The 23,231-nt window shown below is 39.4% G+C and overlaps 3 protein-coding genes across 7 annotated transcripts; 2 read left to right on the forward strand and 1 right to left on the reverse strand.

Annotated features, from left to right (window-relative positions):
- Positions 1 to 4,977: 4,977 nt before the first annotated feature.
- On the reverse strand, positions 4,978 to 8,725 carry mettl18 (methyltransferase like 18). The gene is made up of 2 exons (XM_044045213.1): positions 8,503 to 8,725; positions 4,978 to 6,097 (listed from the first exon to the last, which is right to left on the reverse strand). The coding sequence occupies exons 1-2, from the start codon at positions 8,605 to 8,607 to the stop codon at positions 5,129 to 5,131; spliced, it is 1,074 nt and encodes a 357-aa protein (XP_043901148.1). The 5' UTR covers positions 8,608 to 8,725; the 3' UTR covers positions 4,978 to 5,128.
- Positions 8,726 to 8,960: 235 nt separating this feature from the next.
- Positions 8,961 to 13,240, forward strand: zdhhc16a (zinc finger DHHC-type palmitoyltransferase 16a). 2 transcript variants are annotated; one of them, XM_044046656.1, is made up of 11 exons: positions 8,961 to 9,089; positions 10,026 to 10,283; positions 10,376 to 10,570; positions 10,647 to 10,735; positions 10,852 to 10,880; positions 10,968 to 11,101; positions 11,304 to 11,390; positions 11,494 to 11,579; positions 12,161 to 12,284; positions 12,439 to 12,509; positions 12,598 to 13,240. In XM_044046656.1, exons 1-11 carry the CDS (start codon positions 9,051 to 9,053, stop codon positions 12,698 to 12,700), a joined length of 1,215 nt encoding a protein of 404 aa, XP_043902591.1. In that variant the 5' UTR covers positions 8,961 to 9,050; the 3' UTR covers positions 12,701 to 13,240. The 2 variants fall into 2 exon arrangements, with proteins under 2 accessions (XP_043902591.1, XP_043902592.1); XM_044046657.1 differs by lacking the exon at positions 10,852 to 10,880 and having other exon boundaries at positions 11,062 to 11,101.
- Positions 13,241 to 14,640: 1,400 nt separating this feature from the next.
- On the forward strand, positions 14,641 to 23,024 carry ubtd1a (ubiquitin domain containing 1a). Of its 4 annotated transcripts, none has more exons than XM_044046606.1 (5): positions 14,641 to 15,186; positions 15,845 to 15,931; positions 20,634 to 20,861; positions 21,224 to 21,409; positions 22,080 to 23,024. In XM_044046606.1, the coding sequence occupies exons 1-5, from the start codon at positions 15,135 to 15,137 to the stop codon at positions 22,292 to 22,294; spliced, it is 768 nt and encodes a 255-aa protein (XP_043902541.1). In that variant the 5' UTR covers positions 14,641 to 15,134; the 3' UTR covers positions 22,295 to 23,024. The 4 variants fall into 4 exon arrangements, with proteins under 4 accessions (XP_043902541.1, XP_043902542.1, XP_043902543.1 ...); XM_044046608.1 differs by lacking the exons at positions 14,641 to 15,186; positions 15,845 to 15,931 and adding exons at positions 18,020 to 18,064; positions 19,940 to 19,959; XM_044046607.1 differs by lacking the exons at positions 14,641 to 15,186; positions 15,845 to 15,931 and adding an exon at positions 17,440 to 18,064.
- The last annotated feature ends 207 nt before the right edge of the window (positions 23,025 to 23,231 follow it).

Below are 23,231 nucleotides of genomic sequence, written 5' to 3' on the forward strand. Positions count from 1 at the left end.
CACTGACATATGGCGTTATTACCCAATGAGAATCGACGTTTAGACGTTCTGAGTATTTGTAGCTGGTTCTGATTGGTCGATACGCTTGTCAATCAATTAGTAGGCGGGTATGGATTCGGGACATCCAGGGGTTTCAAGCGATCGTGAAAGAAAAGCGAAAAGAGTTGTGGTTCAGAAAATGTACCATTACGAAAATATATTAAAAAAAACTATTTTCTAGAATTTGTTTGAACATCAGAACATAAAATCGAGATTTTTATCATCATCAAAATATACCATAAGGCCAGTGTGTAATATTTAGGGTTTACTGGCATAAATGTCCTATTATGTTTGCATTATGCATAATGTATAAGATAAAAGCATTTGGTTTTCGTAGGGTTAAAATACGCCCGTAAGATGTACAGTACATAAAGCAAGGGCTTTGCTTTATTGAGGCAGCCATTTTGAGCTGCAATGTTTCTACAGAAGACAAAATGATGGATATTTTGTTTTTTGGAGAGGAAGTTTACTTGGTTTGTTACAATTGTCCTTCTCATCATCAGATGTCACACATTTTTAATTCTAGACCTTTAAAGTAGTCGACCTAAAGCATTCTTTTCCTTTCATTTTATTGGTCCATGATATACTACATTTATATAGAATAGTATTATATGACGCAATAGGATTACTGGAAAAGTACTTGATTTATGAGTTCTAGCCACAGTTTATTAAAATACTCACATTATGGGTACATGGCTTAGTTCCCCATCTCTGAAACTCTGCAGATATTGACTCATGTAGGAAAAGAGCTGTATACAAAGTAGTTTTAATGAAACAGCCAATAGAAGGCATGTAATTGGTCAAACTCTCCCTTTAAGCAGCAGAATCACTTGAATTACCACTCTCTCTCTCAGATCACTTGATTTACATTATGATGATAGGTTATTGTGAAATTATTGATCAATATATGATGTATATACCCTCTGAAATTAAGGGATTACAATGCAGTAAAAAAACCGAAATGCTCAGAACTATGTTTGCTTATTAGTGTGTTTTGAAAATAGAAAAACGTATATGTAATCAATATATATGAAGCTACAATCTAAAAACATGTGTAATGTTTGCTTGAGAGTGCTTGAGAGTGCTTGACTGTGCGGAATATTCATTGAACATGATCCAGACTCTGGTTTATCGTACTTGTTTTGCTGTCGCCTGGATACAGTAATATGTGGGTCACAAGGCAGCGGCCTTATTGTATCCCACATTCTGAGTGTTACCAAGAACTAAATGCCAATTTGTTCAATTAAATTTATTTCTGACAAATGGAAATGGGTATCAGCAGACAGGTTTTTATCATTACTTCCCTGACAAGAAACAATTATGGTAAACTCTTGCCAGCTTATTCATAACTTATGACATTTAAAGCTTAGTTTTTTAGCTCGGATTTCTCATTGTTTTTCATTATGTGTTATTTGGCTAATAGCACCACACATTTTACACATTATCCCCAAGATTGGAAATGTATGATTCAACCATGATGATGAAAGATGCAACCGCCATTATCCTTTCCTGTGCTGCTGTTAATATGTTCACATTCCCCAATCATGACAATCTCTGTGCCCATGACTTGTTTTCCACTGCAATCCAACATGGCTGCAATCCCAGAACGTGGTCTGCACTGAGGGCAAACTGTCTTGCAGGAGATTGGAAAGGGTGTAGTCCAGTCATAGAGTTAAGAGTTTGCCACTGCAGTTGTCTGTGCATAGTACAAAAATCACTTTACATACCATGATGCTGTAATTTGAAAGTATGTTGGTTTGTGTATGGGGTCATATCATATAAGTCTGAGCGTGTGTTAAATAAGTATATTAACTCTAACAGAAAAACCAACAGCGGCAAATTATTCACTTTATTATACTTTATTTACAACATACAAACACTTAATTTGGAAATCAGTTTATTTTACAGTATTATATGCAATCTCAAATTAGATCATCATATATTCTAGAAGTTATCAATTCCAACAAATGTTAATATGCAGTAAAGCTGTTTCTCATGGTGACGATTCACAAGTCCTGTGCATTAAGGCCGACAAACCAGTACCATGCCAAAAGAACTGAGCCCATAGATGACACCTGAAGACGCCACCATCTATGGAATTCAGTTCTCATAGTATAGTTCTGATCAGAATATGGTCCTCCAGAGGCTCTTAGTCCTTGAATGGATTCATCCTCTGAACACAAGTCTTCATGTGCTTCAAGTGCTTCATTGTGAGAATGAATTGGTGAAACTAAACTAAACTAAAACACTACAACCAAAAAAAAAGCAACATTAATTCTATGGAGGTGACAAAAAAATGGTTGAGTTAGAAGATGGACACTGTGGAGTCCAGCCCTACTTCTAATGAAAAGTAGATGATGAGCTCATCCTTCCCACTATTTCATTGGAAGATTGAGCAAGAAGCTGCAACTAACACTTTCCATAAAAATACACACATTTACCTAAATTGGTAACAGATCGAGAAAGAACAAACCTCTTAAATGGTGTTGTGCTTCATAGGATCCAATTCTGTGGTTAGCCAAAGTGTAGTTTCGGGCTCATCTGAGAGAAAGTCAACGGCCTTTGCAACCTAAGTATTCCTTGTGCTTCACAACCACTGAAATAAAAGTCTGTCCACTGGGTTGATGATGCGAGCGGTGAATCAAATCATGGTAATAGTGCTTTGATCCAGGCACGAAATGACTTATCAATTACGGAAGTACACGCCCAGGAAAAGAACTTTGAGACAATGTGATTCCTGAGAAAATAAAGCTGGTCAATATGTCTCCAGAACCCTTCAAAATAAGTTTGACATTAACCAACATCCTCTGAATCACAGTATCTTTACTGTCATTTAAATAAAACTCCCAATTCAAGGCCGAGGCTTGTTTTGACAATGACATGTATGTGGTGAGGCATTTCCTCAATGTTATCTTAGTTACTGTGGTTCTTTCAATTTTAGAGAACATTCTTTTAGGATATACGCAATACAATGAACTTTCTGAGGAAGGCCACACCTGAACACGTGCAGGAAACTGCTATCTTTCAGACAGTTGGACCTGGAAACAACCAGTTGTACAGACTCTTACAACTAAATTCCCTATCAAGACATTAACCCAGATTCAAAACCGGTATTAAACTGCTCTCATTCAAACATCAGACTGGTTTTGCAGCGACAAAACACTTCAAAGTTCGAACTCAGAAAAAGCGAAAGTTGGTACTGGTTAGATCTCAACTTGCAAAAACTTTAAATATTCTGAAAACTTGTCACTTTTGCTTCAACATTTATGTTTTTTTTTAGTCAAAATAAACCATATGATTTAAGGTAATTTCTTCCTACATACATACCAAGATTTCCGTTCCAGATAACTGTTATTTCAGTCATGCGTCTCCTTCCTAAAACCCTCCAGGGGCAGTACTCTTTCAGAGTCAAGTCCCATTTCGACAAATAAAGATGTTTTAGCCGTGAGCCACAGCAGCAAGTCTTTCCAAGCTGAATGACCATACAGTGAGCCATCCCTCCCCAGTTCACCTGCATGTTCTGCTCGCTCTCCCATGTCCTCCAAGTCCCAAGGAAGGATACAGCATACTGTCTGACATTCAGAGCAAAGAACCTTAAATACCACCACCTTTCACATCACCCATCAGCCTTTCTCCCTCCCTCCCTCCTCTGTTTTTCGTACGCTGCCTCTGTACGGTAAGCCTGAGTGTCACTTCCCAGTAAGAAGGAAACAGTGGGAGTGAGCAGCACACCCCCTCACAGTGAATCAACACATAATAGTTTCTGAGGAAAACCATCTGACTGGCCCTGCCCCCTGTTCCCATAAAGTAGGCAGGGGAAAGGCTGCGTCTACTCGAAGAACCAGGAATTCCCCCACAGGCCACGAACAGCTGTCGAGATGAGAGACGATGACGAAGCAGACGCACTGAAAGTTTGCCGGCCAGGCATATGCAAACAGAAACTGTGCTCGGTGTTTAGTATGTGCACAACATGAGACAGTGTCTAACACAACAGTATGTTTACATAAGATGTAATAGGAAATTCTGTCTCCACGCTGCGGGTGTCAAAATGTCATGTCAAGAGTCATGTTTGAGCTGGTTAGACAGTTTCCTCGAAAAGGGTCTATCTTTTTCTAAACAGTATTTATCAACTTGCGTCACAAGACAGTTTTGGATGAGACTGAGTCATGAGAATATTTGTGTGGCTGAGGTGTGTTTTATCAATTTTTATCACTTACAGCCTTCCTAAAAATAACTCTGCTCTTACTCTCCGGTCATAGTCCAGTGTTACAGATCATTCTCAGTGAGGACATGACAGGAATGGGTAAGCAGGGTAAAACCACTATATTTAAACAAGCCACCAGTGCGTAATGAGTTGAACTTTTAACTGATCATATAAAAAACACTGGTTTCCTCATTCCCTTTAGTCAACTAATATACGAGAAGCTCTCCTGGACTTCAGGTACTGTACTTCCTCAGAAAAAAAACCCTGTGTGAATATTTCAATGGATTTCCTTGAAAAGGACTATTCACTCACAATGCGTCATGACTGTGTGCGTGTTTTTGTTTTGCAACACTTCAGATAGTGTCGTAAACTGAACTGAATGTAAAAACTGTAAGATTCAAGAGGAATTAAAATGAGTTACAGAGACCCTATAGAGGCCTGCCATTGATGTGCAGTGACTGTAGAATCCACTTTCAAACTACATCCTTGGACTGGTGGGATAAGTTGCAATTGACATTTTGCGCCAGACTTCAGAAACAAGCCTGGCTTTCATGCTGCTGTTTGAACACTGGGGAAATGCACTCACAAAGGTCACTGAGCCCATTTCCCTTCTTTCCTCCCCGTGCATCGAAAGACCTGTAACAGCCCTTTTCAACTGCACTTCAATTACTGACGGACATATTCAAATGTCTATATAGGAAGTGAAAGAGTACAGTACATAACCAAAGAGAAAATAGGAGATGAGAGTATTTTTTATTAGAATTATTCCATGTACTGCCAATGTTTCAATGACATAAGCTGCAGACTCAGGACAAGATCAATTTTATTTCATTCAAATCAATAAATCTAATATTGCCGAGTACAGGAGCCTCTGACAGACCTAACTTAAGAGTCTTTTTGCTTTTGAAAACGTAAGGTGACTACATGCCTCTGTAGTCCCTCATCCCCATCCCACAGGTGATCCACGGAGAAAACGCTCTTCTGCTCCACAAAAGTCTCAAACAGGTGGAGTCCACCGCCGACACCAAAGTAGTGGGATTTGGTGGCGACGTAGACAAGACCATCTGGTGCTAGCAGTTTGTGGAGGGTCTCATGAAGGGCAGTGTAGTAAGCCGTGTTATAGATAGTCTCTGAGGTGACAATGATGTCATATTTGAGATGTGGGCTTGTTTTTAATACCAGTGGAAGAAATGTGCTCCAGTCACCAGAATAAAAACGGCACTTAGCGAGTAATGGGTGCTGGGATAGGTCTTTGGCTTGCTTCTTTGGCTGTGGACTGCCTTCTTCTACCTCTTGTTTCTTTATCAATGTATTTTTACCACCATCTTCCTCCTGTATGTTTCCCCTGCCCCTCCCTTTATTGTTGTCTTCACTCTCTGTGTCATCATCTGCTTGGCAGTTTAATATTACATTTGGCACTGTGAGCTGCTCAATAACCGTGCTGTTATAATCTTGAAAGTGGACATGTCTGGCTCCTCTCTTTAGTGCCAATATCCCCAACAGTCCAGCACCACAGCCCAAATCTAAGACCACTTTCCCCCCAAAGGTCTCGCCCTCTTTCTCAATGAGCTCCAGAAGGTCATAAGTGCACTCCCACACCTTCAGTCCGCCCTCATACATGCCGGAGATGAGGTCAGACCTCTGCTCTGCTGTGCGAGAGAGAATTTTCTCATCATCCTCTCTTTCAGAGGCAGTTTTCTCAAAAACCGTCTCGTTGAGGAAGTGTAGAGGAGGAAGAGTGCCAACGGTGACGGTTTCAGAGACAGCGTCCTCCAAGAGGAACTGTGGGTCAGACGGTGGAAGGTGTTCTTTGGCCTCCTTTACTGGCTCTGCTGGTCTGGTGTTATCCTGTGTCTGAAAATAACACAAAGCCGTGTGCACGTTTAGGGAACATAGGTTTTTCCCTCCTTTATGTACATACCAGCAGTTTCAAGGTGACAGCATCTTGGCTTGAGGCCACATTTGTCATAACAGATACAAGTCAGCAATACAGTTTGACCCAAGGTAGTTTTTAGCTTGATAATTATTGTGCCTTAGGTACTTACAAAATGTGGAAGTCACATGTCTCGGGGTTTTCCTAGTGATCGTCATTTCAGTGAAAAATAAAAGTATTATTTTTACTTAAATTTACTAACGAACAATATTACTACTGGTAATGTTGACATTGTAAACACGACTTTGATATTTGCATTACATATTTATTTTAATAACTAGTTCACTCTGTCCGTATTGTATATTTTATTTATTTTAGTTACTTAATGCTATATTATCTCAATAATAAAAATGACTGGCAGGTTCGCAGATGACTTTAGACACGAGCCGATACAAACTGTAACGAGTGGACCGGTTAGACAAACGGTTGTTGCAACAACGCAGTCATGCTGACCACACCACAGCAGTAAAAATACCTGACAAGTTTGTCACATGTTTGTGAGCTTTATGGTGAGAGTGATGGAACAAAAACAACTCATACATGTATGTATGTCAGTGTAAAGGTGTATGATTTCCACAATGACTCTTCAGGGACATCATGGATTTGAGACTGTGTTCTATTATGCACTCTAGTGGTTGCATTTTCATTGTTAATCATCTGTGATGCAATGGAATTATGCACACAGTGGAAACAACTCAATTAAATGCACTGCAGTCGATGTACAGAATTACAGCCCCCTCAGTTTTACTCTATGCTCCATTCAAGAGGCAAAATATGTTGTTTGTGATGTTTTGCCTTTACCTGTGTCTAATGAAATAAAAAAGAAAATGATTAGTTCAACACTAATGTTTCTTGTAGATGTTTTCATCTACTCACCAACAACAAAGTTAAGTCAAGAGTCCACGAAACTAAATTAAAAAGAGGGAAAATATACATTTTATTTACACAATTTGGTTTGCAAACTTGATTAAAAGGTCCAATATGGAACAATAAGGCCAACTGAAGGTGATCCTTGTTTTCATTAAAGAAGGGGGGCCTTCATCCCTTGGACATAATTAAATTGATGAGTTCATACTGTTACACGTCTGATTTTGCAGTCTGCCAACATGCAAGCACGATCACACCTGTGTATTGGTCAGACAAGCTGGCATTCAGTTTGGCATTTTGCACTGTTTAAAACCACTTGAATTCATGTTTATTTCAAGTCAAGTCAAGTCAAGTCAAGTCAAGTCAAGTCAAGTCAAGTCAAGTCAAGTTAGAGAGAATCTTGAGTCTTGGTTCAGCCAGAGATTTCTTCCAGTTAAAAGGGACTTTTTTTCTCTCAACTGTTGCCAAATGCTTGCTCACTGTGTTCCTGTTGCGTAATTGTAAGGTCATGACCTTACTATGTAAAGTGCCTTGAAATAATGTATGTTAAGAACTGGTGCTTTCCCAAATAAAATTAAATTAATTTGACTTGTGCACTGATAAAACTGTGGAGTCTTAAGTGAAAAGTTTGTCCATGATTGTTTCCAAGGTCAAGAACTTTCACATACAATTATCTGCAAGTAAGTGTTATTTGAGGTTTTCCTTCACAGATTACAATCAACAATCAGAAAGAAAAAACTGCGTCATCATTTCCAAAGGTCTCAGTTTCAACTCACCCAGACTAAAACACTGCCCCAGTTTTCAGACAAAAACTAAGCCAAACTTGTCCAAACTCTGTCACACCAAAGTAATGTGAACGGCAGGCAATTTATGCATTTCAGATGAAACAAGTAATGTGGATGAAGACTAGTACACAGAGCCAACCCAAGGCATAAGCAAACTAAACCACCTGCTTCGGGCTCCATTACCACAAGGGGCCCCCTAGCGCATTTCATTATTTTTAGTGAATGATAACCCTTGCACATTTTACATAGTTTTCAACCAGTTCTAAACACATTTATTTCTTAAACCAGTTTGTTATGTTGTTACAGTTCCATCTCTTTATTTCTTATTTAAAGCAACACATCTATTGCTTAATTATTGGCATTGATAAAGAGCCCTAAAGTCAAATTTTTGCTTCGGGCCCCATGAAAGCTTGGGCCGGTCCTGCAAGTTCATTGTCACAATATTTAATACAGACTGCTGCCACCTGCTGGTGTTTCACGTGCCAATGTTGCTATTTCCCCCTTACAGTCTTGTCCACGACAGTGCATGCAAATGCAGTTTTTTTTTATAATAAGAAGAACGACAATAATACAAATAACTGCAAGTTTCAAGTCACAAACACTGTAGTCTGACATTACAGCCATTTTTTTTGAGTAACTTAAGTTAAAGTCTTTTGTGAAGTGACGTTACTTACACATGTAGCAGCATTATCTTTCTTTTCGTTTTGCACTTCAATTCCATGTGCGTCGTCTTGCTGACTAGCTTGTATTGGAACATCGAAGTTAAAACAAAACGACATGGTTACAACAATATAAACTAGTGAGTAGAATGAGGTCGAAAAGTTGCTGTCACCGTTGGCTTCATAGGGCTTACCCACACATGTCTGTGTGGAAGATTAGCATTAGCAGAGCCGCCACGAGTAAGAACTACATATCCCACAACTCCGACATCCAGGCTCGCCAAAACAGGGCTATTGTATGTATTTAGGTAAATGAAAACATTCTATCCGATTATTTTATAGTGGTGTGTGGTTATAGACTTAAAACATAGTAAAAAATAAGGCTCATAGATGAGAACACGTCTAATTTTTACTCGTTTCCTGACTCCGAGTACCATGATGCTTTTCGCCGCGCATGCGCACGTCTGCCTGGATCTGGATTCTGTTGTCATAGAAGATCCTGTGTCGTGGTTTTTTCCGCAAGTATGAGTTTTTAATCCCGTTTTTTATCCCGTTTTTTGAAAATGACGATGAGAGGACTGCCGACGAGAGGACTGCTCCAGGTAGCTTTCGTACCTTTATAAAATAGTAAGTAAAACCATAAATAAAATGTTTCACAAATCAGTCAAAATATAGTCAACATGCGATGCAGTACATAGAGTGTCTTCCAAACAATAGGGATTTATGATTCTGCGGGACTATTCACTTTACAGTCATTCAGTGCCGCGTTTAAATTTTTTTTAATTGAGCGACAGCTAAAGCTAGCTCGTCTTTGATTCAATCAATGATGAAGAGAAGCATCACCTTCCCTTTGTCAGGTAACCCTCATTTTAGATCACTGCACCTCCAACCTTAAATAAAGGAAGCGACCAAACGTTAAGCCTCCACCCAGACTCCACCCTGCCAAGAATGCAGCTGGACAAGACTGTTGTCTTCCTAGACATTTGGCACGTTTTTTTTTTCTATCGCCCGACTTCTTTTCCACATAGCTTTGTTAAAGAGTCTCGTGAAGTCTGTCAGTTGGCACGTACTGACATTTGGAAATTATATAAACATCAACAAGAAAAATCGTCCCGGTTAAATACAGCGCACGGTAAGTTTGATATCATGCACTGGATTATGACTGAATTAGTAAAATGTTCAAGCTAAAATGGCAAACACTGTCTGATTAGATCCACAAGTGTGTGTTTTACGTGGCAGTTAATTGAAGTGAGTGATTATAAAATATCCTGTGGCAGATTGTGCGATTTAATCAAAATGGTCTGTGTTTATGCACACCCATCCATTCACATTTTCTACCACCGGTATCAAACCCTGTCACACGTTTCTGGCTCAGCTGCCAGGATCAACTTTTATGGGTTAAGTAGAGTGTGGACTGAAGGTTTATTAAACAGTCATAACAGAACATTTTCCTATCTAGTACATTTTTTAAGTGGTATGTCTTTTGTCTTGGTATCAGGTTGTAAAAAATCTTGACTGTGTGTTCACTTTTCTTGCAGGTGCATATGTGTTATAGATGCAGAATGCGGTGGTGTCCCACCTCTGTGCTCCACCTGCTGCGCTCTGCACGGTTACGGTTGTGTACCAGGAGAGGAAGGAATAGGTTGCCCCTGTGGATTAGGGAAATATGGGCTTACATGAGACTGCTGGTGCAGTCACTTTACTTCAACTCCCTCACCGACTCTGATGTGGTCTTCGACTCAGTCTTTGAACCTGTGTTTTGGACTGTGGATTATGTCACCCGCTGGTTTGGCACGGTGAGTGTGTGATTTTCAGTGGGCTCATTAATTACAGCGAGTAACAGGGCAGTTTTAAGTTTTTCTCTAAAGAAAGCTCTTTTGTCTGTCAGGTGTTTGTTTTTCTGGTGGTGATACTGACCAGCTCCATTGTGGGGATAGCCTATATGGTCCTACTGCCTCTGGTCCTGTACACTTATTCCCCGCAATGGATCGCTTGGCACATTTGTTATGGAAATTGGATTATCGTCATGATTGCTTTCCATTACTACAAAGCTACAAAGACCTCACCTGGGAGTCCCCCGACAGTAAGACTTGAACTCCAATCACTTCAATAATCTGTACCTCTCTGTGTGTAACAAAAAAAATGTATTTTTCAACCAGGAAAAAAATGATGCTCCATTTGTGTCAGTCTGCAAAAAATGCATTATGCCCAAACCATCAAGGACACACCACTGTGGCATCTGTAACAGGTGAGTCATTTGTCTTCTATTATTAAATTAAAATAGTTAACCTTTTGGGACTGGACACGGTTAACTAGAAGGACCTTGTTGTGGCCATGACCAAAATGAATGTTTGTGGTTTGTAGGTGCATCCTGAAAATGGACCATCACTGTCGTATCCTTTGGGCTAACACTATTACTTTTTTTGTATTAGAAATCACGTAATGTAATCATGTGGTTTTCCTTAATTTCCGCATCTTAGCATGGTTGAATAACTGTGTGGGCCATTTTAACCATCGTTACTTTTTCTCGTACTGTCTCTTCATGACCTTGGGCTGCTTTTACTGTACCATCAGTGGTAGAAACCTGTTTCTGGATGCCTACAATGCTCATGAGGTGAGATTTTCCGCACATGCAGTGTACTGATGAACTGAAGTTGCCTGCAACCCTGCTTTTTTTCATCCTTATAAGGCTTGGTGGGTTGTCTGTTAATTTGCTTCCTTGTTTGGTGTCTTTCTTTGCCGGGATTGACTGCTCCTTACTGTCACTGGATGTTTCTGTCTTTAATACTCTGACTATCTGTGGGCTTTTCTACTAGCACTTTAAGCATTTGGATACAGAAAAGCCAGGAGTACCAGTAACGGGGGACTTGGGACTTCTTGTAGGGCTACTCCCCTCTGGTCAGGTACAGTGGCAGCACACTCACTTAACAGCACCATTAATCTTAATATGTGTTTTATTTTTCTGTTTGTTTTATAATTTTCCCTTTTTTATTTCATTTTTTTAAGACCAACCGTCAGACGCCTGCACCAGTTTACAGCTTAAAGGATAAGATGGTTAATAAGAGCATCATCTACATGTGGGTGCTTACCAGGTAAACTGCATTTTATGTTAGCATTTGCCACCTATCACTACACAATGCATGCTAAAAACATATCCAAAGATTATTTGTATGTATTGTTTTGGCACTATAAAAGAAAAGTTGTTTCCCTAAAATGGCCTTACCCCACCCTGTCTCTCTGAGCTGCTGCACCCTCACACACCTTGCCACTGACTCAGGTCAGCTGATCAGCTGCTCGTGACTCTGCCAAAGACAAAACACAAGCTCTGAGGGGAGCGTCCATTTGCTGTGGTCCTGAAACAGTTGAATGATCTGCTTGTTGCTGATGCTATTTCTATTTAATTTTCTATTTTGTTTTCTTTATTTTATTTGATCTGTTTTTATTGTGTTTGTATCTTATCGCCTCATGTGAGCTTCTATGGTGTGGGGGTGATCTCACAAAACAAATGAAGCAATTTCCTCTTTGAAGTACTGAAGTATAATGTGAGGAATCATTTCGTGTTGATTAGTTCAAGTAGTAACAAAGTAAGCAGTGAATGACAGTAGTTTATATAAGGTGTTTTGGTCTTATACCCTGACAATGGGTCAAACAATGTGTCGTCTTTGTCTCTCAGCACAGTGGGATTAGCCTTGGGAGCGCTGACAATATGGCACACAGTTCTCATATCCAGAGGGGAAACCAGCATTGAGAGACATCTCAACAGCAAGGAAAGAAAGCGAATGGCAAAGGAGGGAAAGGTAAGCATGTTTGACAGCTCAATGTTAAAATAAAGCAGGTGATGATAAATAAAGCTGTGATTTTGTTGAATGAGCCACACGCTTCATTTGCTAGTTGTGGTTTAAGTGTCAGTGGTATATAATGTTGTTGTTTTTTATTTAACACCACTGCCAGATATACAGAAACCCTTTTGACTACGGCAGGCTGAATAACTTGAAAATCTTCCTTGGTGTAGAGAAGAGAAGGTTTGTTTCCTTGCTGCTTGTAGAGATATTTTGACCAATTTAGAGGTGGTGGTTGTTAACTTCATTTTGCTTTATCTTTTGTTTTCAGTCATTGGCTGACACGTGTTCTCCTGCCATCTGGACACGCCCCATGCGGTGATGGGTTGACGTGGGACAAGTTCCCAGTTAAAAAGGATTTGATACCTGTATGACAGACTTTACCTAGGAATACTTGTAGCATACTTCACCTTCTCTTTGTCCACCTTTGTCCACTCCCGTCGTGTGGCCTGGTTTGCCTCAAGGATTTGTTTATGGTGACTCCACACAACTGGAGAAACAGGTCACGTCAACCTCCAATACCTCAAAAATATGCTTGTGATTCGACGCTCCTCATTTTTTTAGCAGTGAGAAGACCATGTGTGTTTGTTAGACACTGGTTTTGATGTACAGACTTATATTACTTAACTGTGAGTTTTGCATTACCAGTGATAGGAATGATATTTTTTCCAAGGTGTGCAGTGTCTGACATATCAATGGACTGAAGAACCCTTTAAAAATATCATTTTATTTTTAAACAGGCTCTGTTTATGAAGGGGGACAAAAAGGTTAATGTCAATACAATCACCTTCCTGTATCATTTTCACTTCAGTCCAATATTATCATCCGATTAACGACAATTCCAAGATAATGTCTTATTTATCTGTATTTTGTACCTGTTAAGTTAATAAATCTTTATAATGTGGTTTATTTTAGTACATTTACACTGTCAATATTTTTTCAATACGTAACAGGCAGATTAATATTTTCACAGATTTTATTTGTGTACAGTAAAGGTAAAAATATTTATTTTAATTCTAATTATCCAGGGATCTATGCCAACCTTTAGTGATTAGTCGGCCACTAAGAAGAGTCTATCTCTAGTGTCATCGAGACATTCTGCTATTAGAGTTGGATTAACTCAGATTTGATCTGCAGATTATATGAATATATTTTATCACACGTATGCGCATGCAGACAAAAGTGAAGATGCACAGACATTAAATCACATACAAGGATATGAGTGAGAGAAAGGGATGTTGGTGTTGTCAGTAAAAAGAGGAATGCAAAAGAAGTTGGTGAGACAAGATAAGAGATTAAGGAATGAAAAAAGATTTCAGCCTGATTTCAACCCTCTAGCTCTGCCACTGCTCACTGTGCTCACTGTGCCCACTCTGTCCATAATCAATGTTCCAGCAGAGGTCAGTGTTCAGTTTGGTCAGAAATTTGTTCATAATCATTCAAAACCATGGATAAAATGATTATTTTAATGAGTAGGAAGCACCTGTCTTTAAATAATGCCACCAGTCGTATGCTGTGTTTACTGCACAGCATGCACGTCTACAAAAGCTGAAGGTTGTGTTGTGTATGTGCAAATAACTTCAGTGCTCTTGGTTCAATATAGTAGCAACCCTGTGCACACAGTCATGTGTACACGGCACCAACAAACACATACATGCACTGAAAAATCTCTAAAAGATTGAAGTCCTTAAAGCAAACCTGAAGTGTCAACCTTAGACTCTTCAGTTCATTTATTAAGGTCACGTGTTAGGTTTTTAAAGTATATCTTGGCCTTGCAGTTAGAATTACACCAAGTCACACATGTAATGCATCTGAATTTTGAGGCAAGATAAACTCAGTTTACACACACACACAAATGAATTTACATTATACTATCACCAATTAGGGCCAACGTTTTTGCTTTAATAAGAAACACTTCAAGTAAATACAGGTTTTTCTAGTAATGTCTGTGGCTTATAAATAAAACTCTAGTGTGAGTGTGTTTTTATTGCAAGTATAGATTTTTATAAGGATGGGGTCTCAAACTCAAATGACTTTGGGGTCACCTAGCATCCAGTCAGGTCAGGAGGGGCCCAGACAAGTGAAAAAAAGAAGAAGCAATTATCCAGGCAGGGTGGTAAATAAATATATTGTGATGACAGATATTTCACAGAAATTCAAAATAAAAGTGCCTGAGTACCTAGTCTTAGTCAATTATTTAAAAACCTCTGGTATGGAGCAACGTCATATCACCATAAAATCCTGCCCTACATTACATAATAAAACACTAAAAGAAATACAATTTTTGAAATGTATTTATTTTTCTCCATTTCTTTTTTTTTTTTAGGATGAATGACATAATTGTGTGGTATATAAATAAAACGCCAGGGTTTGTGTGACATTTTTAGCCCTTTTTTAAATTTACTACAAATGGTCACTATTATTGTGAAGGAATCCTTTCACAGTTCCTGCTCTTACACTCTGGGGAACATGACAACTAAGGATGGGTCATTAATGTGAACTGCGCATGCGTGTAGGGCAGGTTCTGAAGGATTTAATACTAGATCAGTGCAAGGGGATTGTGCTTGTGAAGTGATTTTATGATATTGATTCGGGGCGAAACTGGATAGTAAGTTAGTGATTCTTTTCTCTTTTAGAGAGTTGCTTTTCCCTGGAGCCTCTGCAGGACACCACCGTGGTCAGTAGCAGCAGCAGCAGCAGCAGCAGCAGCTCGCCTCTCCCTCACAGACCCACAGTCAGTGAACCTGCTGAGTGACTCGCATCTCCTGCCGATCATCCGGTGAAAACTTCTCTTGGAAACAAATTCGGATGAGGCAAGCAAACTGCAGACGGATGCATAAATTAACACACTGGATTTCCGGTAGGCAAAATGAACCCTCCATCCATCCACAGATTAAGAAAAAAACATAAAAATGTAATCTATTGATTTCAATTAATCTTTTTATCAATGTATGAATATTAGATATAATTAATTTAACACGTTTCTGTAGGTGCATTTGTTACAGTAAGTGTACTATTGCATAAACACAGTTGTCTATGGAAAAACCAGAGTCAGGCTGACAGGAGGCTGAGCCGCGTGTCACTGTCAGCTGGCAGTACACGTGACATAAACAAGAATGAGGAGATGCCATTATTAATCCCTGATGATGATTTTGACACGTATATGTTTGTATGTTTGAGTAGTTTGGCCCAGTACGCAAATGTTGTGTAGTGTAAGTAATCGCAGTATTTAAAACGTGTACTTTATTTTGAAATGGCCGAATTCCCCTGAAAGCTAACACCTACTGTGACATCAACAGTATTTGCCTATGTCTCCCTACATCAGCACATTTTCAATTTAGATTTGATGCATTTGCATTATGTATGTATATATGTCTGTATATATGTATATATCTTATATATATATATATATATATATATATATATATATATATATGTACACATATATGTATATATATATAAATGTATTATTCTGTGTGTGGTGGTTGCTCTTGTTGGTGTTGTGGTATGTGCTGTAGGCTCAGTGATGGGAGGCTGTGTGGGGAGGAGAAGGATGGATGGACAAGGGAGTGCCCGAAGCTCGACAAGGAGCAAAAAACGTGTTGGTGAGTATATGTCACACACCTGACTGCAGCTCAGGTGTCACATTAAGAACATGTTTTAGTGCTGTGGTTCTCAAAGGGTGGTACATGTGGCGCCAGTGGTACGTGAGCTTCCTCAGATGAAAAATCAGAAATACTGTTCTACCCTATATACACCAGGGTATGTGATCGGAGCAGGGCTGAGGAATTTTGACTGGCATGTGTGGATAGAGTCACCTTATCTCTCAATCGACTTTCATGACACCAGTGTGTAAGTAAGTAAGTGTATGTGAGGAAGAGCATGTCATTCTGCTTCAGAATGCATGCTCAGGCCTAGTTTATTCATTCAGTCTGCTGAAGAGAAACATGGTGCTGCAACATGGCAGTCTCCGTATAGCAACGCCCTTGTCTAAAGTATGTACAAAAGGCGTATTCTAAGGCGACGTTAACCACACAATTTAAGACAACTATACACTTATACAAATTAGTACAAACTAATACAGCATATTCAGTGTCTGACAATAAACCCTTCTCAATGAGGCAGTTACTCTACATGTTTGTATGTTTGCTGTTATGAGAAGTCAGGTATGATGCATTTATGCAGGTCTAGCACTATAACATTGAAGTATTATTCTGATGTCATGCTTAATGGAAATTGCTTCTGTGTCAATGCAGCACAGCGCAAGTATTAAACAGCTCAAAGATGCACAACAGCATCTCACAATAGAATAAAAAGCACACCTACTCATAACCACTGCAGGAAGAGACAGCATGAGTCAAGTGAGTTTATTTGTCAGATGCACAAAGATACAAGGTGCTCAGGTCAGTTAGTGTAAGAACAGTGGTTTGTATAAAGTCTGTTCAGTTCACTCCCTGCCTAAGAGCAGCTCTGCTGGATTGTCATGCATTATGTATTCAGCAACAGAGCAGAGTTTGGCCTACTTGGTGCATGATGTACCTTGAGTCAACCTCCTGGAATATGTATATACAGGGATAATGTACTTGACAGACATTCCCTCTTAGTTTGTGTTTGTTGTCTCAGAACCTGTTCTGTCAGACCTCTATAATAACTTGTGTCGTTAGGTGTTGGCATACAACATATGAAACATATCAGTGTTGTCATCTTGGCTTGAGAAGCCATGAGACAGAGACAAAAAGAGACACACATTGCAACTGTAAAAGTCAGAGTTCTTTCACACACAGTGGAATAGGACTGCAACTCAGGTGATTGATCAATCTGGCCATTATTTTCTTGATGAATCGATGAGTTGTTTGGTCCATAAAATGTCAGAAAATGTGGAAAACTAGGGCACACCCTGGACAGGTACACATAGAGACAAACTGCCATTCACTATCACACCTATGATCAATTGAGTGTCCAATTTGCTTTATCTCCAAACCCAGAGAACACACCCACACACACACACACACACACAAACGAGGAGAGCATGCAAACTCCATGCAGAAAGGCCCTTGTTCCAACCAGGTTACAAACCTCAACCTGGGTCTTCTTGCTGCAAAGGCAATACTGCTAACCACTACACCAACTGTTTGGCCCCAATATAAATACCATGCTGGGAAAAGGTCATTTGCCGGAGCAGTTCACTGTACAGTACAGCTGCTTCACCTTCAAACTCACCATAACCGTCTGACAAGGGTGTATTTTCCGATAATAGCTTTAGCGTGTTGCCTTTGGGTATTTCTATCCTGTGTCTAAATAGAGCTGATAGGATTAGGCCTCTTGAGCAAGGGAGCCATCTTCTGTCTCGGACACTCACCTTATTCTGCCCCTCTTTCCATGAACGGATTCTGTGTTATTTTGAGGGATATTGTAGTGTTTGTTATGAGAATGGATTTAAGTGGAGGGAGAGTGGTCATTTTTAGGCAAAGTGTCACGATAGCTAACTGAGCATTAAATCTGCACCTCGTGGGAAAACCCGACCAGGTTGTTGTCTCATCGACTTCACAGTGTCGCACGGCTGGTGTTGTCTTCTTCCCCAAGGATCTGTTTCTGTAGCTCATTATTGTAGACTTCTGGTGAACAGTAGCTCAAATTGGACTGAAATTTCAGAGACAGAACAGTTATGGGAGTACCAAACTCCAGAGAATACAGCTACCATCATGCTCCAAATACACCCTTTAAGATGTTGCTGAAACGTAAGTATGGACTTTTGTCAATAGGGTGAAAGAAAAGCTCTGTTTCTTGTGCCCTTACTTGTCTCAGAGTATTTTCTGTCGAGGTAAAGATTGTGCTGTTGATATTGTTGTTATTGTGCTGAGGTTGATGGCTTTTAATAGATTTCTATTTGTAATAATTATAATAATATTTCTTTATTGTGTACAGATGTGGACATTTTTCTTTAATTTTCTTTTAATTTTTTCTTTAACACATCACATCATGATACAGTAAATAGATAAAAGACAAAGACACACAAAACAGATAATGGGGACAGTCTCACTCTGAATTATTTTCAATACTGTAACATAGTACAATAGTACAGCACCTTCTATGTCACACTACAGTATGACATCAGTCAGACAAGGGACTATTATAACTTCAACTGTGGTGTATGGAGACAGAACAGCAATAATAAGAACACATGATTTTGTTTAAGTTACTTTGTGGTAAAGGTTTAGTTTTTCTATCCACCAGGAATGTTTAACCATGTCCAAAACAAACAAGAGTCACTGACTTCATTTGAAATGACTAAGTTTAGATTCCAGGCAGCTCCATGTGGTTTACAGCGAGAAACTTGTCATCATAGTTGATCTCTCTCTCTGTATATGCACACTGGGCACACTGTAACACTCACCATTTTAAAATTAAACTTTGACTCGACAACACATAAGAAGACGAAATAATGCATTTTGTAAAGCCTGAAGATGTGACCTATTAATACACACACACACGCTCAGGATGCCCATACAAGGAGCTGTGTATTATTCCCATGGAAATTTACCAAGGGCGCACCTGCGACACTGATCTGTGTGTTCTTTGTATTCAATTTGCTAGACAGTATGTGAGGCATTTTCATTTGTTTAGCTGTTATATTAATATTCTTCCTTGCAACTTTGCAACTGCATGTCTATAATAATAATAATCAAAAAAACAAGGAATGAGCATTGAAGACCTATGTTCGGTTCAAGAAAAACATACAGAAACACATCAGCAACATTTCCAGGAACTTTTATTACCAGGAATTTATTTACCAGGGGAAAATAATTGCCGGTAATCTGTGTGGTTTACATTTCCACCACATGTCAAAGTACCTGAAAATGTATTCAACTCAGGCTGATGACATACAGGGGAGTGGTGTAAGGGAGTGCCACTGTTTAAACACATGCAAAATGTGTTCCATCAATCCTGGTAATCTGAAGAATCTGAAAGTTTTCCCCGGGTAATTTCGCTGTGGTTTTTTAAAATCCTGGATAAATCAGAAAACTTCCTGCAGCTACAGAGAATTACTGTCACCTGGGTGTCTCTCTGCCTTATAGTAATTAAGACTTTGAAATTGTAAACATGTCATTGCTTCACCTGTAATCTGTCCACCTGTTCAAGGTGTAGCCCATTCATAATTACAGCAGCGTCATCACTTAATCTGTGCCAAGTATGTACTGATGTCAAGTTATGTCCTAAAGCATGATGTGTCAGACAGGAACCTGTAAAGTGTTTGACAGCAGTAAAAAGACCTACAATAATATGATAAGTGAAGTGTGGTGGGTTTGTGTTTGCAATGTTGTTGCTCTCAGTCATCGACACATGTGTGTTTCTGCTGCCGTTCACTGGTCAACGTGTGCTCATCTCTCCAACCAGTGCCTTATGTGATAGTGGAAGATAAATCCTGTTATGTGAAACCTGATTACTGCCTATAATCCATGGCTGTGTGTGTGTGTGCACATGTTATTACTGTTGCTGTGTTACTAGCCACTGCAGTAATCTGCAGCACTATAAATAATCACTTTGATTTTCCTCCCTCTGTGGATAAAATTGACTTTCTCATGTCGGCGCGGTGGTGGTGCGTCACATGGCAGCATGGAAACACCTGCAGTAGGTGTGTGGAACTACTCAGTTTGTGTACTGCAAACTAGTAACTGGGCTTTACATCGTTGCAAATTTACGTTTTGCAAATTAAGAAGTGCTGAATGTCAAAATTGTTTAGCATTAAGTGTGTTTTACCACATTTTAAACTTTTGGCTTTTCTCATGGGTATTGTTGCATTTCTAGTTGATATTATTTTGTCAAATGTTTGTTTTAGCCACTTGTCAAATCAATCATGTTTATTTATATCATGTACTGAACAAGCGGGAGTTAGGAGCCACAGAAGTGTTTCACAGATGCAAAATGTGAACACAAGACAAAGTAACAGATAACAAATTTGAAACAGTGAAAAACCATCAGACAGCATCAGCAATAATAGACTTTAATATAGATTATGACAGCTACAGATAATAGCAGGGGAGGACATGATGTAGGATGGGAGGCTTAATAATAATGATAACATATTGATTTCTCTGTTTATATTTAAATTGCACAAAAATATTGACTGACATTCAAGTGTCCAAGGTAAAGTTAAGGTGGTTAAGGGTTCAGCCCTGTTCACCGCAGTAACCATAACCAACCCGTCAAGTGTCTACATACAGAGCAGCTCTCAATACCACATCAATTAAAATGACCTACAAATTTAGTTCCGATCGAAACACTGTCTTCTCTTTTTTTCCTCCCAAGGACGTAATGAGCCCCTGAAGAAGGAGCGGCCAAAATGGAAGAGTGAATACCCGATGACGGAGGGTCAGCTGAGGAGTAAGAGAGATGAGTTCTGGGATACGGCGCCAGCCTTTGATGGACGGAAAGAGATCTGGGATGCACTGAGAGCAGCCGCCTTGGCTGCAGAGTGCAATGACCTGGAGCTGGCACAGGCTATAGTGGATGGAGCCTGCATTACTCTGCCACATGGTATGAACCAACCCACTGGCACATGAACGTTTACGCGCACGCACACACACACACCCTCGTCCAGATATCAGATGTGAGCTGTCAGTGTCTGGCACAAACTCATAACTTGCTGTAATAAATCTCAACATGTGAACAGATATTTGGTACAATCTCATGCATCAGATGTCAGATGTGAGATTATTGCAGTGGTAGTTACATAAGAGTGGCAGTGCAGCGTGACCACTGTGAATCGACTGGTGCTCTGCTCATGCACATTTATATATTATTGTTGATGGCATCATAATTCCTCCAGCTTGCAGTCTGTGGGTTTTAATTTGTATGTGTTTCAAAGTTTTTAATCAATATAATTCTTCCCTCTGCAGGATCCCTGACAGAGAGTTATGATGAACTGGGAAACCGCTACCAGCTCCCAGCGTACACTTTAGCCCCACCGGTCAACCTCGTCTCTGAAACGTCCTGTGATGGCAAAGTTTGCGAATCCACGCAAAAACAAGCTCAACCGCCTCCATGCAGACAAGAGTTCCAGCTGCGGGTGCGTTTGTCAACAGGTAAGAAGAGAGTAATGCACAGCTTTACACTGTGTTTGTGCACAAACTACTTTGGTTGAAAGTGAAGTGAAAGTGAAAAGTGTTTGTCTGTGTGTGTGTGTGTGTTGTGGGTAGCAGCAGCAGCAAGATCAGTGGAGATTTATCACACGAGGAGAGGAGACGGCAAGGTCACAACGACAGACTGAAACAACATTATATAAGTTAAATATCCTCCGGAAGAAAGTGCACGAGAGACAGGGACAGAAAGAGAGCATTGAATAACCTCGGTTGACATTCTCTGTTTTGAATCCCTGTCTGGGAACATTTTATTTTTCTTCTGGTTGAGATGTCATCCCGTGTGTTGAGCTGTTATGTGCTGCATTGTTTGGTAGGTGGTTGGCAAAAACACCAAACCAAATCTTAACGACATGTTGCGGTCAACAAAATTTTGTGAATAAACTGGCTGTGCTGTGATGATATACTGTACAATGGTTATTTTATGTATTCATATAATACATTTCTTACATATAGCACTTTTAATACTGTGTTGTGCAGTTTTTCCTCATGCATATAAAGTATCACTCCTTGTCTCGTCTTAGCTGGAGAATTAATTCATAATTTATAGCCTTTAAGTGTCTCACATTTTCTTTATAAATGTTTCATCTCTATTAATGCCTTGTGGTTTTCTCAGGTAAGGATGTACGCCTGACAGCCAGCATTGCAGACTCCATCGCTGAGCTAAAGAAACAATTAGAGGAGCAGGAAGGAATCGACATGACTCGCCAGAGGTGGTTCTTTTCTGGGAAACTCCTGACCGACAAGACTCGACTGCAAGATACCAAGTTCCAGAAGGACTTTGTTGTCCAAGTGATTGTGAATGTGAACCCGTCAGTGAGGGCTAACTGAGGAGTGACACCGACGGCTGAGAAGTAAAGAAAAAAATTCAAGGATGTGCCACAGGGAGCTGCAGGATTTAGGGTTGAAATTGCTTTTTTAGTTGGTACTGCACTGGAGTTTTGTGTACATTTTTATATATATATAAGATATTATTGCTTTTATATTGCTCCTTTTTGTATTTTCCTTATTCCAAAGAAGAAAGAATACTGAAAAGCACTGAAACACTTTAGAGGTTTAGAAGTAGAGTCCTAATATGCACATCCAACTGTCTGTCTCTGTTTTTGTGTGGACATTAACTTTTTTATTTTATTTTATTTTTTACAAGGATTCCTCTCCTTTTCATGTGTGCTTGTACCTGTGCTTACTTATGAATCAAGTATGGTTCACCTCTGGGATCCAAATAAGGAAAAGCCATTGTCCTCTTCTTTTCTTCTTTGCTTTTTATTTATTTATTCAGTATGTCATATTTCTGTCATGCGATTTGAAAATTGAAAGATGTAAATGTCAGTTCTGAAAAGTGTTGTTTGTTCATGTAACTGTGCGCACGTTTCCTATTCAATTTACATTTGTTTGTTCATAATGAAGTCACAGAATGTAATGAAGGCACTTTCTTAAAAAGTAATAAGAGATGATCCTAAGGTTTTCATTTCATCACTCCAAACAGGATGCTGTAGTGTAATTTACAACATGATACTCCACTGTACTTGAATAATTTTCCAATAAATACTGTAAATTTCAAGTCACTGCAGTTTGATTGTGTTCAATAGAATTTCTCAAAGTCAGAACTTATGCTGAAGCATCTAGTGTATTATGCAGGGAAGTGTTTCTTAAAATTTTTATTTAAATAGGGATCCACTGTTGATGTGGATGCGATATATATGTACATATACATTTGTGTATGCATAAAAACAAGCAGGAAAAGCTTGAATATCATGATTATCATATA

The sequence above is a fragment of the Solea senegalensis genome, linkage group LG15, assembly GCF_019176455.1.
Source record: "Solea senegalensis isolate Sse05_10M linkage group LG15, IFAPA_SoseM_1, whole genome shotgun sequence".
Taxonomy (NCBI): Eukaryota; Metazoa; Chordata; class Actinopteri; order Pleuronectiformes; family Soleidae; genus Solea; species Solea senegalensis.

Coding starts and splice junctions, on each gene's coding strand:
- mettl18 (XM_044045213.1), bottom strand. CDS start 8,607: ATGTCGTTTTGTTTTAACTTCGATGTTCCAATACAAGCTAGTCAGCAA. Junction 6,098..8,502: donor AAGATAATGCTGCTACATGT/GTAAGTAACGTC, acceptor TGTTATTTTCAG/ACACAGGATAACACCAGACC.
- zdhhc16a (XM_044046656.1), top strand. CDS start 9,051: ATGACGATGAGAGGACTGCCGACGAGAGGACTGCTCCAG. Junction 11,391..11,493: donor GGCTACTCCCCTCTGGTCAG/GTACAGTGGCAG, acceptor CATTTTTTTAAG/ACCAACCGTCAGACGCCTGC. Junction 12,285..12,438: donor GAATGGCAAAGGAGGGAAAG/GTAAGCATGTTT, acceptor CACCACTGCCAG/ATATACAGAAACCCTTTTGA.
- ubtd1a (XM_044046606.1), top strand. CDS start 15,135: ATGAGGCAAGCAAACTGCAGACGGATGCATAAATTAACACACTGGATT. Junction 15,187..15,844: donor ATTAACACACTGGATTTCCG/GTAGGCAAAATG, acceptor TATGTGCTGTAG/GCTCAGTGATGGGAGGCTGT. Junction 20,862..21,223: donor CTGCATTACTCTGCCACATG/GTATGAACCAAC, acceptor TTCCCTCTGCAG/GATCCCTGACAGAGAGTTAT.